A 17,083-nucleotide genomic window follows, 5' to 3' on the forward strand; every position below is an offset into this window, starting at 1 on the left:
CCATCATAATATCCTTCTGTGTGAGCAATTGTGATACAAGTGTAGGGCTATTCTGATATAGTGCTATAACTCTGGCCATATTGCATAGAGAAATAAAGTAAGATTATTGTGATACACACATATGTTTAATATATCGCCTGTAAAAATTTGGTTGAAAACACATTAAAATTGACTAAGATTTAGCAAGTTTTGAAATGACCTTTCTTTCCCATAAAATTTACACAATTTAATGAAGCTTTAACACGTTACTGCCAATGCTAGAAAATTTCTGTTGGTTCCAATATTGTTTTTGTCTGTAAGGAAATAAATTGAGAACATTATTACACAATTTTTATTGCTAAAATGCTCTTAAAATATATTTCTAAATAATGATGAATATATTTTCGAACGTCGTGTTAAATTTTAGCTGTAAGCAGAATGACTGTTGAGCTGAAATATTAGCTAAATATGTAAAAATAAATTTAAATGTGTGTCATTTTTAACTTATACAGCCTTGTATACGTCAATTCCAACATCCTACAAGAGCTGAAATTTTATTAAATATCCCTCAAGAGATAATACATTAATATTTTTAATTAAAAAAACTGATCAACTTGGTTAATTTTGTTCATAGTAAACATAATAAACCTTCTAGCATATTAAAACAGCCCTAAAAAGTGCATCATAATAGTCCTTCTAGCGTATCATAATAGCCCTTCTCATTCACACACTAGTAACTGTTAGACTGATAAACATTCAGAGCTTTTCTTTCACTATTCTGAGTAAAGGGAAAAAAATGCTGTATTTATTCATTCAAAAGTAATAGCAAAAGTAGCCGAGCATCACGTCAAAGTTTTCAACATAGAAAACTACCTTTTTAAAGGCATTTATGAGGCTAGTAATGATTTTATCAAACTTTGTTCAATTTTGCTCCTTAAGGAGCATAAAATGTACTTCCATAATCACAGTTTTAAAAATTTTTAAACTTAGATTTTGGTACATTTTCAAGTCTGTATCTGATTAGCCCAACTTTTTTTACTGTATCATATTAGTCCTACTTGACCCTATTACCCGTACAACCACCAACAAGGATGTGCCAGATGCGTGGAATCCCTATGCATGAATTTCTCAGCCTCGAAAATACCACAGAGATAGCTCGAATATTTCTGTAAAGGCCTCGACATATTACAGGTAGTTGTCTTATGTCAGTTGGCTTCCCGAATTAAGAATCCTCCGATTGGTACCGTCACCAATCCTTACAGTCTAGCTTATCTCGACAACAAGGCATCCACAGACAGAAGCAACCATCTCTATGTGACATCACCGAACCTCTTACACCATCCTATAACCAGAACGCTTCGTAACACGAAAAATGAAAATAAACTAGGAAAAGTAAGAGGTGAAATGGAAAGTACTGGTGGAATGAAATGTTTAATTATGAGGCAAACGGGTAAGTAGGCTACTCGGAGAAACCTCTTTTCCTGAAGTCTTTTTCAAAGTTCCACATATAACCTGGAATTTTAAACTGAGCAGGAGAAGCAAAAAAAAAAAAAAATATATCAATATGTGGGCAAATTACTTTTCACACGTGTATACGACAAATGTTTTATATGCAATGTATGTAATTTTTGTGTATATAATGTATGAAAATTTCAATTCTAAACACTAGTACTGACACTACTAGACTTCATTAAAGCGTTTGACACTGTAAATATCGACTTATTGACGAGAAAATTACGATCACTTTAACTATCAGAAAGCACAGTTTCTTGGTTCTCCTCTTATCTCAGCGAACGTCAGCAGTGTGTTTGCATTGGAAGTCGAACTTCCTCATGGTGTATCGTTGATTCTGGAATCCCACAGGGATCTGTTCTATCACCACTACTATTCACTATTTACGTAAATGACATCCCCTCGACCAGTGGCGGCTCATACATATTTAATGCATAGTGCCAAAATCAGTAGTATATCCAGGATACCCTAAGAGGGAGGGTAACTCTTTTTTCTACTATAAGCAATAATAATAATAATAATAATAATAATAATAATAATAATAATAATAATAATAAAATAATAATTAGAGACGAGCATTCCATGCAAATGCATGTTTTTATAGGAACATAGGACATACGTAGCTCATACTTAGTACTTATCCATTTCATTACTTTCCGGTTCCAAATATGTGTACTTTTCCCGTGCATATTTGCATGTTTTCGACTTTTTTGGGATAAAAACATGCATAATGCATATTTAGGTAATTTTTAGCTTAATAATGCATATAATATACATTAAATTCAGTTTAAATGCATGTTTTAATGGTTTTGTGTGGACACCTTAGTTTCTCGATTTTATGTCCCATATTTTAGCTTCAGAAATCAGGATTGAAGAAAAAAAAGAAAAAACTAAATAACAGAAAATTAAATAAAATGTTAAGATTTTCTCAATAAGGTGTTAGAGGACCTTTCCCTGGACGGAAGTCCACTTTTACAACACTTTACCGACGACCCTCTATACACTGCGTGTCATAAATTTATTACGTTGGATATTTTTAGAATAGTAAGTAGAGAGGAAATATAGAGGGTTCAAGGAAATTGCCGACAAATAATTTAGGTCAAAAGCATCCTCTTTCAGGGAGGTTGTAAATTCTCTTCCTTTTCTAGTACTAGTAGCAATTTAGATTCTTCTAAAATTGGAATCACAGTTAAACTCTGTTTGCAGTGTGTGAATGTCGTAAGTTGTTAATGTGCTTGTTTATTCTGTTTGCGCGTGTTAATATGGTTCTAATATGTTTCCAATTTAAAGATTCCAAAAGTGTACTCTTTGCACAATGAATTACTGTAAAGGAAAAGATTTTATTAGGTCAGATGAGGATGTCGTATTTTGCGACTGTTGGAGTAAAGAGTAAAGCAATGCTGTTCTGTTTCCGAATATTTTATATGACAATTGTTCTTTGTAAAAAAAAATTACAAAACTTGTTCAAAATAATTATTAAATTACGATGTCCGTTTTTAAATCGTAGCTAGGTAACCGTAAGGTCTATTACAATTTCAGATGAAATGTACTAAAAAATTTCAAGTCGACCAGCATGTCGCATCTGTTTCACATATTGCAAGAATGCAACAAAAGGAAGAATCTTCAAAGAATTTCATAGATCCCTCAGTTACGCCCGTGGGAAAGTGGATGTAGCGAAAAACTAATTGGACAGGGTCCTAAATGCTAACCCGGACTGCGGATTCTTTTGTTCAGTGAAGATGGTTATTTGTGGCGAAAACTTGAATCAAGAATTTGACCTGACACTGTCACAAATATGTTCATTCAAGTTTAAACCGTTACTTCTTGCAATATAAAGACAAGTGCAGGAACCTCACAGAAACCAATTTAAAAATGTTATTAGGTTTTTAACTGTGCAAAAAAAGTGAAGTGAAATAAGACATTTTGAAACAAAAATAAAAGTGCATATTTTAATGTATTTTTCGCTTGATCATGCATATTTCATAGTTTGATAGTGCATGAATGCATGCATATTTTGGGATTTTATAGTGCATAAAATTCTCGTCTCGAATAATAATAATAATAATAATAATAATAATAATAATAATAATAATAATAATAATAATAATAATAATAATAATAATAATCACTCACCAAAATTTATACAACTGGAGCAATTGAGCACTTTTGTTGACCAGGTTAATATGTGCGATAGATAAAACCCATTCGCCTATTCTTCTGACTAGAAAATAAATCCATCATTTTTTTGATGAAGTTGTCTATTTTGCAAACAAAACTCCTCAGATTCATCGTGCCCTCTTAGTGCTAAATCTAGTGCCCCACAAAATCGTATACAATTTATTATTAAATTTAACACATATCTGTTTTCATCAACTTGCTCATTGTGTTTTGCAATCGCGAGTCTGTAGTGTGAATTTAACTGATTTTCAGTGTTCGCTTTACCCAGCATAGACAAACTGAAGACGTTATTCATATTAACCTTTGACTTATGATGTGTTTTTATTTTACCCCATAAGTGTACTAAATCTGTCACACCCATTTTTTACCAGCTAAGTTCACCTCCGAACAGAACACACGGGAAAAAGAAGAACGCATTTTTCACATCACATCCACACAACCAGTGGTTTTTAAATAAATATCTGGGTTGAATTTGCGAGATCTTTAACTTTAGCACTTTGCTACTTTTGATGAATATTTAAGTGCGGTGTTGGTCTGCCTAATTCTTTAACACGAAGTTTGTTTTCATATGTTAATGTTGAAAACTGAGATTTCAATAAAGCGCCAACCGAATTCATTTTTTAACAGTACACAACACGATAACACGACCACTATTACGATGACAACCTCACGACTTAACACGTTCACACTACACTTGGCACTGTTGGTAAAAATAATAAAGTGAAAACTTTCTCAAGCCAAGTTTTCAAGAAACCGGGAGAGATTTTATTATCTTATTGTTGCAGTCTTCGCTAAGAAACTTGTTCCGACAAAGCGGAAGGACAGACAGAGCGCGAGGTAGTAAGGGATCGGCGTAGTAAATGGGGATGTATACAGTTTTACAAGCATTGCAAAAGCCAGCGGCAATTTGTGCCTGGCACATTTCAGATCATGCTTTTAGATGCTGAAAAGGACGAGCGAACATGAAGATTGCGCACGCATCCCATTATATTTCTTATGGGATGTAGTGCCTGGCAGAGATCCATCCTCCAAACACTGGTTACAACGTGTTTCGCTGCAAAGATCATATTGACGGTAGGCCTAGAGTTTGTGTAAGCGTAACTTGTTTCTCTCAGGTTTTGAGCGGAAAATATGAATTCTCCTTTTCCTTCTGTATTCTGGTAGTGCCATGGCACATCGGCAGGCACTACCTCTAAAGCCGCCCCTGCCCTCGACTCTACAGCGCTGTAAGCATCACCTGTACGCAGACGATTTACAAATCTATATCCATACAACCCCTGACTCACTCAATGACGCAATACACAATCTTAACGAGGACCTTGAATCTATATCTGCATGGACCAGAAATTTTGGTTTGACTCTCAATGCAAGAAAATCACAAGCAATCCTAGTGGGACATCAACATTTATTATGTAACATTACTCCTGCTTTTCCAGTCAAGTTAAATGATACAATTATCCCTTTTGCTCCCTGTGTGAAAAACCTTGGAGTTTACTTTGATACGCATTTAAATTGGAATAACCAAGTAACCCATACTACCAAAAAAGTGCTCTCCATAGCCTACTACATTCCTTAAACAGCATTCGAAAATTCCTTCCGCTATCACTCAAGAAAATACTAGTGGAAAAACAAGTTTTTTTTATTGGGTTATTTTACGACGCTGTATCGACATCTAGGTTATTTAGCGCCTGAATGAAATGAAGGTGATAATGCCGGTGAAATGAGTCCGAGGTCCAGCACCGAAAGTTACCCAGCATTTGCTCGTATTGGGTTGAGGAAAAACCTCGGAAAAAACCTCAGCCAGGTAACTTGCCCCGACCGGGATTCGAACCCGGGTCACCTGGTTTCACCGCCAGACACGCTGACCGTTACTCCACAGGTGTCGACGGAAACACTAGTAATGCCCCACTTCGATTATTGTGATTTTCTACTGACTGACCTCAATGTCAACCAGTCGCAAAAATTATAACGTGTTCATAATTCTTGTGTTCGCTTCGTCTGCGATGTCCGTCGCGCTGACCACATTACCCCATCCTTCCAAACTCTAAACTGGCTACGGCTTAACGAACGTAGAAATTTTCATTCTCTTGTTCTCCTTTTCCAAGTCCTTCACACCTCTACACCTACCTACCTTGCCTCCCGTTTCAGTTACCTGTCATCATAATATCATAATCTCTTCACGCGCACGCAAAGTAGCCGCATACTAGCCATACCAACACATAAGACATCATCGTATTCATCATCATACACAATCTCGCTCTCACGCTTGTAGAATACCCTACCCAGTGACATCAGAGACTGTCGGAATTTAGTAGCGTTCAAAAACAAACTTATTAAGCATTTTCTTACTGCCATGGCTGTGCTTAAAAAGAAATAAAAAAATGTTTCTCTCTTCTTAACTTTTACAATAAACTGTCTAGCTTTTATTATTCAGTTAATCTTTTAGTATTTTGATTTTTATTGTATTTGTAAATTTAATATTAATTGTAAATATAATTGTAATTGTATTATTAATATTGTAGTAGAGAGGAAGAGAAGGCCTTATGGCCTTATCTCTACCAGATTAAATAAATAAATGAATAAATAAATAAATAAGTAAATAAATAAATAGTCCCAATACTAATTAATATTACGAATTTAAAAACTCAGCACATTAACTCAGCAATAATAATAATAATAATAATAATAATTATTATTATTATTATTATTATTATTATTATTATTATTATTATTATTATTATTATTATAAGTTATTTAAAAGGCTAACCTTTAGCTTAGTTTATTTTATTTTTTATTATAGCTGAGAATTTTTAAGGGTTTAGCGAGGTTGGCAAGACTTTGTTACTGTTTTCTATCCGTTAGCTTGTTAATTCTGTGATAAATTGAAGTGGTAACCAAACGGAGACAAAGTTGCAGGCGGTTCCTCTATTTCTTTTTAAGCACAGCCATGGCAGAATAATGGAGTTTCACAAAGATATTTGGTGGAAAAAAAAATAACAAATCTGATTGATTTGTAATGTAAGCTTGGATAGAGACGATCTGGATCTGCGCTTTGCTTTTCTACACAGTCATGAAAATGTTATTATTTTCATAAGAATATTTCCGTTATAAAATATTTATTCGTGAAAAATGCTTACAAAAGTGAAATGACAAATTCCAAGAGAATATCTCGCGGCCAGGTATATTGATGCCAGGGCCCGGTATCAGACCGCGGCCCGGCGGTTGAGAAATGCTTATTTAGGATATGATACCTACTACAGCACACGACACATGAATTCAATCTCGTATGAATAACGGAGGTGAATGACGTGTGAGTTGAATTCTGAATGGAAAAGTGTTCATGCTACGGACAAGTCCGCCCATCATCCAGAATAAATTGGCAATTTCCCTATTCTTCAAACCACAAAAGGATAATCTACTGTAATTTTGTTGACGTCTCTATATACTATACAATAGCAATTAAATTGTTCACGAACGATTACTTCACAGGATTAGCAACGATTATGTAAATGTAAACAAATCTGCAGAACGCTGGTCACGCAACGCGGATAGTCAAACACTAATTTCAAAGCTATAACAATTCAATAAACATTTTATAATGTCTAAAATACCAAGTTAATTTTTCAACTCAATCAGTTAATCAAGATACTTAATAAACGCTGTTATATACAATGGCCAACAATGAAAATGCTTCGGAAATTAATGTAGTAAATTGTTACTTAGTTTTGGTCATTGATCACGAATATGACATTAATGTTTGTCAATGGAGTCTAGTGTTGGCGATATAGGCACCGTGCATGGGTCTCTAAATCGTACTGGTAGCGCCGCGCTGTGTCTCAATTTCTAATTAACTACAGGCTCGCAGTCATTCACTAGTCATGTGTCATATAGAAATTACATGCGGCTTTCTGCCGATAAAAAGTTGTAATATTAGTAAGAATGGGTTCATTGATTCATAGTGTTCTGCCCAAGGGCAGGTCTTTCACTGCAAACCCAGCAATCTCCAGTCTTTAATTATTTAATAGACGCAGTGAAAAGTTCAGTACTGCTAGAGGAGTGTAAAAATGTAACTACAAAGTTCCTGAAATATCAGCGAAGTTGTTTGGCATTTAAATCAGATTTCAGACCATGGAATGAGGGTGAACAGTCATATTACGAAAACATTGCTATACTTGTATTTGATGTCATGACGTGTGTAATATCTGTGTGTATAATGTCTCTGTAAATTACATATTTTAATGTGATTTAATTCTAAAAGTAGTCTTAATTACACTTCCTGAATAACGGGCGACTTCAAATTCTCTAAAACACAACACATATGAACATTATCATCAACATACTACCTCTGATTGAGGTTCTGGCTGATATGTACATCTGTTATCAGGCTGTACATCTCACTTGACGATATGTGTCAGAGGAAGAACAATATTGTTTGTATGCATATGAAGTCTGACTAGTGTAATTTGTAGCTAGTCGGCTATATATGCAATGGAAGGGAAAAGGAACTGGCCAGTCTACCCCATGATATTCTGGCCTAGATGCCTCATAAGTGGTGCCTTGTTAGTATCACTTATGAGGTTCAGACTTCTCTTTGGACAGTTGAATAAACAACAAGATCAACATTCGGAAGCAGTTCAATTGATAGTTTGTGTAAAATGTTATACTGTATATTTTAATTCGCTGAATTCACCTTTCAACATGAATTCGAACACTGGCAACGCTGTAAGTAGTTTCGACTTCTTCAGCTGTTAATTTACCATCGTGCAGATACAGTGCAGTAACAACAATGATCCCTTTATCGGAGAGGTTTGTTATTATTCCGGGAAAACCTGACTTGATCACCACCTTCTAATAAAGTCAATAATCCGCAATCAGTTGTGAATGTGTCACTCGATCTGCCTCGGTAGCATTTAGATTTGAAGGCCACCATCTGATCCACATTGGGTGGCTGTTCCACTTCTGAACAATTAATTGTCACTCTACATTTTTCAATATTGGAGGCATTGTTTCCCGAATACTTTCTTTGCTAGGCCAAAACCCAAAATTACACTAACCGTTGTAGATGTCAACAACATTAAAGTGGCTGTAAAAATACATCATAATTATAATTGTGCGATTAACTCCGAACATCACCCTCATAGCAGAATACGACAATCCAGTTTTCATTTTAATTGGAAAATATGAGTAGACGATTTTCTTTACTAATCTTACTCTTGGACAGAATTTTTTTAAAAGCTTTCGATGTGAAATTCACTAATAAAAATGACAAAAATAATATGTATGGTCTACATCTTGGGGCGTTTCGACTAACTATGGTAGCTATTTTTAGGTTAAATGATAGAATTGGAAATATTTCTTATTATGATTCTATAGGTATGATTGTGTTTCAATTGGCAGCAGTTTTAACAATATATTCGAAACCACAAGTCTGGTAGTTATGTCTCATATTTTATTGTAGAATAATTTCGGAAACCTTGCATTTCATTAAACATATTATCCTGAACGCTTGTCATAACATTTCTTATGTGACTTCAGTTCGGCATGTAATGGAATAGACACTTGAGTATATAATTCACACAATTCGATTGTGAAAGAAAAAACAAAATCACTAAGAATGGTTTCATTTACTTCTGCCTGTATGGCTACTTCATTTTTCGAAATAACACTTGTTGAGCATTCGCCTTCCATAAATCTTAAATTTTCATCTTTTCTTCTTCTTTATGCGTCTCTTTCGTACCTTCCCGGAGCTAGTTGAGATGAGGCAATCTTTTTCTTGTAATCTTTTATAAAAATACTGAGAACGGTATGCTAGTTTTGGGGGTGTTCTGATCTCGTTCCCAATAAAATGAATACCGCAAATTCTTGCTGCGGGTGTTGGTTTCCAAGGTGAACCATCAGCACTTGAAATCAAGAATTAAATATCGATATGAATACATTTAAAAATAAGCATGTTATTATTTATTGTTGCTAATATTATACATAAAATATATATGTAAAGAACTCAGTAATTATGTACTTTTTTAAATTTAAATGATAAATTCCTGTCGTTGTTAACTTAATGGTTATTTATAAACATAATACCATATATAATATTTTTTTGAGGATATACTGAGTCCGTAAGGGCTACCCTCAATGGGGGGCAGTTTAATATTATCATCATTCTATTTTTTATATCAGGCCTAGTATATAATAATAGTATGATTACAAGCAGTGTAGCCTTATTTACTTTTGTCTGCGTACTGCATGGATCCACAATTAGCGTCGTTGCGCTTCAGCTTTCTGTTTTGGGAAAGAATAAAAACAATATCGGTTGGTGTGTTTCTATAAGCATTACTACACTCAAGAACACAGCAATTTGCATTACCTTTTCGCTTTTTAGGATCATCCATATTTCTAATCATTTAACTTGAGATGTTAAATATATTCATACGCTTCAAGCACAACTCTACCGCTGCTGTCCCGCAGTTAGTAACAACAGTCACCACCAGAGGAGTTTGCACGGTGCCTATAAGTTGTGACCTGATGTGTTCCGTCCTTTATAAATATTACACGAAATCAATGTTTGTAGCACTTTTCTCACAACCGAATGAGTCCGTTTTAAGACTCCCGGATTACCTTACCATTGACAAAGCGAGCTTCACAACAAAACCAGATAATACATCTTGATTACACAACTTTTAACACTATATCACTTCGGAATATGTACTCGTATTATATAACTTTCGCGTGTTAAATATTACAGTACCAGGTTAACTAGTTTCAGTCTGTTATGAGCCATCTTCAGAACTGGTTGACGCTGGCCTGGGCGCCTTTTGTTTGTGTTTCCTTTGGGGGTGTGTTTTTCAGAACACACACACTCTTTGACTCCACATTACACTACAAAAACACACTCCCACTGGAAACACAAACAAATGGCGCCAAGACCAGCACCAACCAATTCTGAAGTTGGCCCATAACAGGCTCAAACTAGTTAACCAGTTACTGTAATATTTAACACGAGAAAGATATATAATACATATTCCGAAATAAAAAAAACTAGATAGTTGATATTCAAGATCTTGTGAGTGAAAACGTGTTTTCTTTACTGTGTTCCCTTATGTTTTGTTCAGTTTTGCATTCTTGATCGTGATGAGATCCTATTTGATTGAGTGATACTTTTATCCGCATTTATGGCATTTTTTAGTAATGAAAATGGTCAAAATTATGATGAGATACTGAGCTTTGCAAATATGAGATACGTTAGTGCCCACGAAAGTTGCTGGCGACTATTTGAGAATGAGATGCAAGAACAGTCGCACACTATTATCCGCCTCGCTGTTCATGAACCTCAACATCAGAATGTATACTTTAGGGAAGGATCTGAGCAACTGGCTATTGATTCAGCTGTAAATAAGCATACAACACTTACTGCCTGGTTTGAGCTTAACAGAGCGGATCCAGATGCACACTCTTTTCTTTACACTGAAATACCTAATTATTATATTTTTTCCAACACATGGAGGAAAAGTAAGCTAGGTGGAAATAAAGTTATTGGTAGAATGTATGCTGTTGCTCCTAATGATCCTGAACGTTTTTATACGACTTTTGTTGTTACATGTTAAAGGAGCTACATCATTTGAAAATCTACGTTCAGTGAATGGTATAATTTATCCAACTTTTCGCCAGGCTGCCATTTCAAGAGGTTTAGTCAATGATGATCGAGAATTGCACAACTCTTTGACTGAAATGATTTCTTTTGGAATACCCAAACAGTTACGAAACTTATTTGCTTATATATGCTATTTCTGTGAACCATCCTCGCCATTTTGTGGAATGATTTCAAACACCATTTATTTGAAGATTTTGCTCAGACGAATGACAACACACGCTCAGAACAAATGGCATTACTTGAAATTGAAGCTGTTTTGAATTTCAATGGGTTTTATTGCAAAACTCTTGGTTTGCCACTCCTCACTGATGCTGTGCCTATAATTCAAGCTACTTCAGCATCAACTCTCCAAAATGGTCAACAGGGCATGAAGATGTACGCAAAGTTAAACTTGGAACAAAAGTCAATTGTTGACGAAATATTAAATGAAACTGACAATTCTACAGGTCAGAACATCTTCTTTTTAGAAGCTCCAGGTGGCTGTGGTAAAACTTTTGTATATCGATATTTACTGAACATTATTAAAGGTAAAGGTGAAGTGGCATTAGCTACAGCATGGACTGGCATTGCTTCATTATTATTACCGAATGGTAAAACACTTCATAAAACTTTTGGCTTGCCAGTTCCGCTAACGGAAACTTCTGTTTCACACATTAAATATAATAGTAAAGAAGCTGATATTTTGCGAAGATCTTCTATTATTATTATAGATGAAACATCGATGATTCCTGCATTGGCAGTAAATTGCATTGATCGCCTGCTAAAGGACATTATAAGATATGGAAAAGAGAAGGGCGGTAAGACTGTGGTGTTTGGTGGAGATTTTCGACAAGTTTTGCCTGTGATACCTAAAGGAGGAAAGGTTAAAGTAATTGAGTCATGTATTCAGGCTGCTCAAGTTTGGTCAAAAATTAAAATACTACATTTGAAGACAAATATGAGAGCCAAATCCTCAGAAAAAAATTTTGCAGTGTGGCTTTTACAATTGGGAAATAATGAGATCAAAAGTGACATAGGAGATAACCTAATAAGAATTCCTGATGAATTTATAACTAATGATTCACTGATAACTCATGTTTTTGGTAATTATATTGATAATATTACATCTTACTGCAACAGAGTTATTGTCTGTCCATTCAATGATGACTGTACAATCATTAATGAAGAAGCATTATAACTAATTGACGGATATACAAGAGAATATAACAGTATTGATATGGTACTGCCCGATGACCATGATGACAATTTAATAAATGCCATACCAATAGAATATTTGCATTCCATCACACCATCTGGGATGCCTCCGCATACATTAAAGCTGAAAGTTGGAGCAGTTGTAATGCTTATCCGAAATATGGATATGGGCTTTGGTTTGGTAAATGGTGTCCGAATGATTGTTAGAGCGATGTATAATAATCTTTTAAAACTAGAAGTGATTACAAGTGCATCCAAAGGATAAGTAACCTATTTACCACGTATTGATTTGTTGTCCACTGAAAATAATTTGCCTTTTAAATTTAAAAGGCGTCAGTTTCAATTACGTTTTGCTTTCGCAATGACCATCAACAAAGCACAAGGCCAGACTTGAGACAAAATTGGAATTTATTTGTCTCGGTGCGTTTTCAGCCATGGGCAGTTATATGTGGCATTCAGCAGAGTCAAAGCCGCAAGTGATGTGAAAATTAAGATTATGCCTACTTCACATCAAGGTCAATTTCCAGGTGTTGAAGGATATTTCACCAAGAACATAGTTTATGATAAAGTATTGAGATGGAGCAGTACTTCATATTGAAGATATGGCTATGGTATAATTATGGTTTCATTCACTTTGCTATAATCAATTAAATGATTATCAGTTCCAACACAGTGATATAATCACCAAAATATGCAGCTAATGCTGCGACGAGCCACTAATTTATAATCATAAAACAAAAACAATGGCCTTTGAAGGAGTTGATCACAGAAGATGTAAAATAGTTTTAAATCATGATATCATAGAACAGGTATCCTCATTTAACTATTTAGGCTGCAATATATCATACTTAAAAGAACGAGACGTCAAAAATAAATTGAGTAAATTTCAACAGATGTGTGGAACAATACGAAGGACCTTAAAAAATAAAACAACGTTCAACACACCTAAAATTTTATACAACGTTAGCTGTCCCACTATTAACCTATGGTTCAGAAAATTGGTCTATAAACCGAGCAACTAAAAAGAAAATTGAAACCAGTGAAATTAAATTCCTTCGAAGTGTTTCTGGTCTCACTCTATTAGATCATCAAAAGAACAAAAATATACGAGAACAACTAAATATATTTAATTTGACTGAGGAAATACAACAACAAAAACATAATTTGTATCAGCATATAAGAAGAATGAATGATGACCGGTTACCTAAAGTAATACTGAAATATGAACCAAGAGGACACAGAAATGTTGGTAGACCAAGAACAAGATAGATAGACGACATAAAATTTGAAGACGGAACAGGCCAATAAGCCTAATCCCTGTGGTTGATGATGATGATGATGATGATGATGATGACGACGACGATGATGACAACGACGACTTTGGCGTCTGTGGCGGCGGGAGGTGGCGTCATTGAGCGCTGGTTCACGGCCTAACTAGTAATAACATTAGCATTCGACTGTAGCTCATATTTTTTCAAAGTAAACATAATAAACTACATAAATAAGTGTAGAGTTGCCTATTATCAATTAAGGAAGTGTAGAATAGAATTTTCACACTTAATCATTTGTCGAAATCTCGTAGAAACAGATACCACAATTTCGTGGGCAGTCTGAAAAATTCATGGTTGAATAAAGCTAACAGTAACTGAACCACTCTGCAGTGTGGCAGCCCATGCTTTAGGGAAAGGTGACACTAACAAGGGAACGGTCAACAATGGAAGGTTGCGTAGTACCTTCAGATGTTGCACACTGATACGTCTTATTAGTATAAGATATTGTGCCAAAAAATTGCGAAAATAATATGCAAGGTGTTAAAACGATGTTCCGAATATCGCTGTGAACCTACTATATGTAAATCTAGTAGTTGGGGAGCCTTTTGAGTGTAGCGTGTGACAAAGATGAGGGAGGAACAAGGCTGCAACTCCAACTTTGTAAACAGTAGAGTTAAATAGGTTCTGTCATTACGAACAAATTCGTTAACTAATTTCATGGAATTAATCGAACTCATAACACATTAAATTGGTAAGATATGTTTAATGGTCTCACAAATTAAACCTATAACAATATATATATATATATATATATATATATATATATATATATTACAATAAGTACACAAATACAATATAAAAGTCCACACCTGTGGAGTAACGGTTAGCGCGTCTGGCCGCGAAACCAGGTGGTCCGGGTTCGATTCCCGGTCGGGGAAAGTTACCTGGTTGCGGTTTTTTCCGGGGTTTTCCCTCAACTCAATATGAGCAAATGCTGGGTAACTATCGGTCCTGGACCCAACTCATTTCACCGGGATTATCACCTTCACCTTATTCAGACGTTAAATAACCTAAGATGTTGATAAAGCGTCATAAAATAACCTACTAAAAAACAATATGAAGCCCACTGACAAACGTTCGTCTTTCCTAAAACCTGTCACTATCCCTTCTTTATTTCTCTTATTCTCTTCTTCCACTTCTTCTGGTTGTCTATAGATACTACAATCTCATTGAACATTAACAGAACAAAATTGTGAATTATTCATGCAATGATGAAAGCATAAATTCTTATTGCACCACTCTCAACATTTATTATACGTTATATTTTTCATATTAAGTTTCTTGTGTTCAAAGTGTAATAAATTTAATAATAATCATATAAATAAAATAAACACTTTCTTTAAATATCCAGTGTAATTTTCAATACATTTACGAGTAGGTATGTGAAGTTACCTTCAAACCTCAAAATTATTTTAAGTAGGTCTGCTGCACAACGTAAAATAATTTTCTATTAATATACTACGGTAACTAGGCAAATTCATAACTTGTCTTTATTTTAGAAATTGTGCATCGATGTAACCCTCTCTCTTTGAAACATAAAAAGAAATAACTAATAAGCAGTATTTCCAATAGCAGCTTGAGATTTTCTTTAATTGATTAACGTAATTTAATTCAAGTTACTAATTGCTCGAGTATATGAGAATCTGATGAAAGATTCCATCACGTCAACAATTAGACTAGAAAGCAGACTAATCAATTTCTCAGATTAAACCTATAACTCTAGATCTACAGTACACTGTTATGTTCTATGTCAGATTGCGTATACTTGCTGGTCATTGCCTCGCGACAGGTACTACACAGAGCTTGCTTTCTTCCGAGCGACAGCTTCAGGGCTCCCAAACTACTACTAATATTCCAAGTACTATTTAACTGTCTTATAGATCGATTTCGAAAAAAAAAATGTTCGTAGAAAATTTATTATAAATGCGACCTTTCATTGTACAAAATTTGAAGGTCCTATCCAACTTCCTAGTGTTGAACGTTCCATTATAAGACACCTGAATAGTTTTCATTCATGGTTTTCAAAATCTTGGACTAAAATAGCAACTGAAATTTTAAATAAATATGCTAATCCTGAATATAAATATTAACATCTCGTAGGAAAAATATTATTTTCTTGATATTAGGGTACATTCTTTCCTTTGTCGTATTATTTTATATAAATTATACATAATATAAAAATAAAAAAGAAAATCGTATAAGTTTCACCGCCATGTTAAGAGATATTTCTTTTTAATAATTTTATTTCATGTGCATCACTCCCGGATAAATTTAAATCACGGATATTAAATACTTACGAACAAAATCAGTCGAATTGTTTCGGATAAATCGCTATACGAACAGGTAGATAAGCGGAATGATCCAAAATACGTTCTATGTATGAGAGATGCCTAAAACGTGCGTTCTTTTTTTAAGGAAATTCTCGAAAGCTATTTTTTTTCTGGACATAATACTTTTTCTTTGTACTTCGTACAATGGGGACTTAATGATTCTTGTTTAACCCGCTCACTGACGTTTCCGTTTAGGCCATGCAATCGGCAACAGACTATAACTCATATCAACTAGGTACATACAAAATAAAAAGAAAACTGTCAATTCAGAATACTTACCAGTAAGAATCGGCACCACGTGACCAAGAATCACAACACAGAAGCTAATCATAAAATATTTCAAACAGTTCATTTTTGTCCTCAAGTGTCCGATGTCCACAATGAAACTAAGTCTACATCTTGGAGTTGAAGAGATTTCAACAAACGCAAACTGAAGTTCGAGGGAGGAATAAAGAATAAAAAAAGTGGTTATCCTTGCAAAACGATGACTACAACTATGCACACGTTTCTTCTTCTGTTTTGTTGCTTCTCCTTCGACTAGACCTTAAAGCACTGCTTGCTCACTGGTAGGTAAATAACAGTCCCCACTCAGCAACAGCTGCAAGGCACTCACCGCACTGCAGAACTGTCAGTACCGGGCATACCTGCCGCTATTGTGTAATTCACTCCGACTTGTTGTGTAATTTATTCCGCGCCGAGAATTTATAGTCTTAGTTCTAAAATAAATCTTAAGAGTCGAAATAAAAGTTATGTTATATAAATAAACTGAACGGAAACCATCCATTCTAAAATGGTTTCCGCAGCTTTTATTAAAAACCGTCTTTGAGTTATGACAATGGCTGCTGTAGGCAGTTTATACGAAGAACTGCTATACTTTTTCCGCATTGCTTCGGCTTTGCGAACACGACAGT

The 17,083-nt window shown here is 34.8% G+C and overlaps 1 protein-coding gene across 2 annotated transcripts in view; it reads right to left on the reverse strand.

Annotated features, from left to right (window-relative positions):
• Nucleotides 1-16,859, reverse strand: part of LOC138697932 (inactive pancreatic lipase-related protein 1-like) — a 99,845-nt gene extending 82,986 nt beyond the window's left edge. Inside the window, exon 1 of one of the 2 annotated variants that reach the window (XM_069823545.1) lies at nt 16,452-16,856. In XM_069823545.1, coding sequence (XP_069679646.1) covers nt 16,452-16,524 — 73 coding nt within the window. In that variant the 5' untranslated portion in view covers nt 16,525-16,856. Of the gene's footprint in view, nt 1-16,451 lie in introns of both variants that reach the window. The other variant, XM_069823554.1, reaches the window with a different exon arrangement.
• Nucleotides 16,860-17,083: the final 224 nt, after the last annotated feature.

Source organism: Periplaneta americana, chromosome 1, assembly GCF_040183065.1.
Source record: "Periplaneta americana isolate PAMFEO1 chromosome 1, P.americana_PAMFEO1_priV1, whole genome shotgun sequence".
NCBI lineage: Eukaryota > Metazoa > Arthropoda > Insecta > Blattodea > Blattidae > Periplaneta > Periplaneta americana.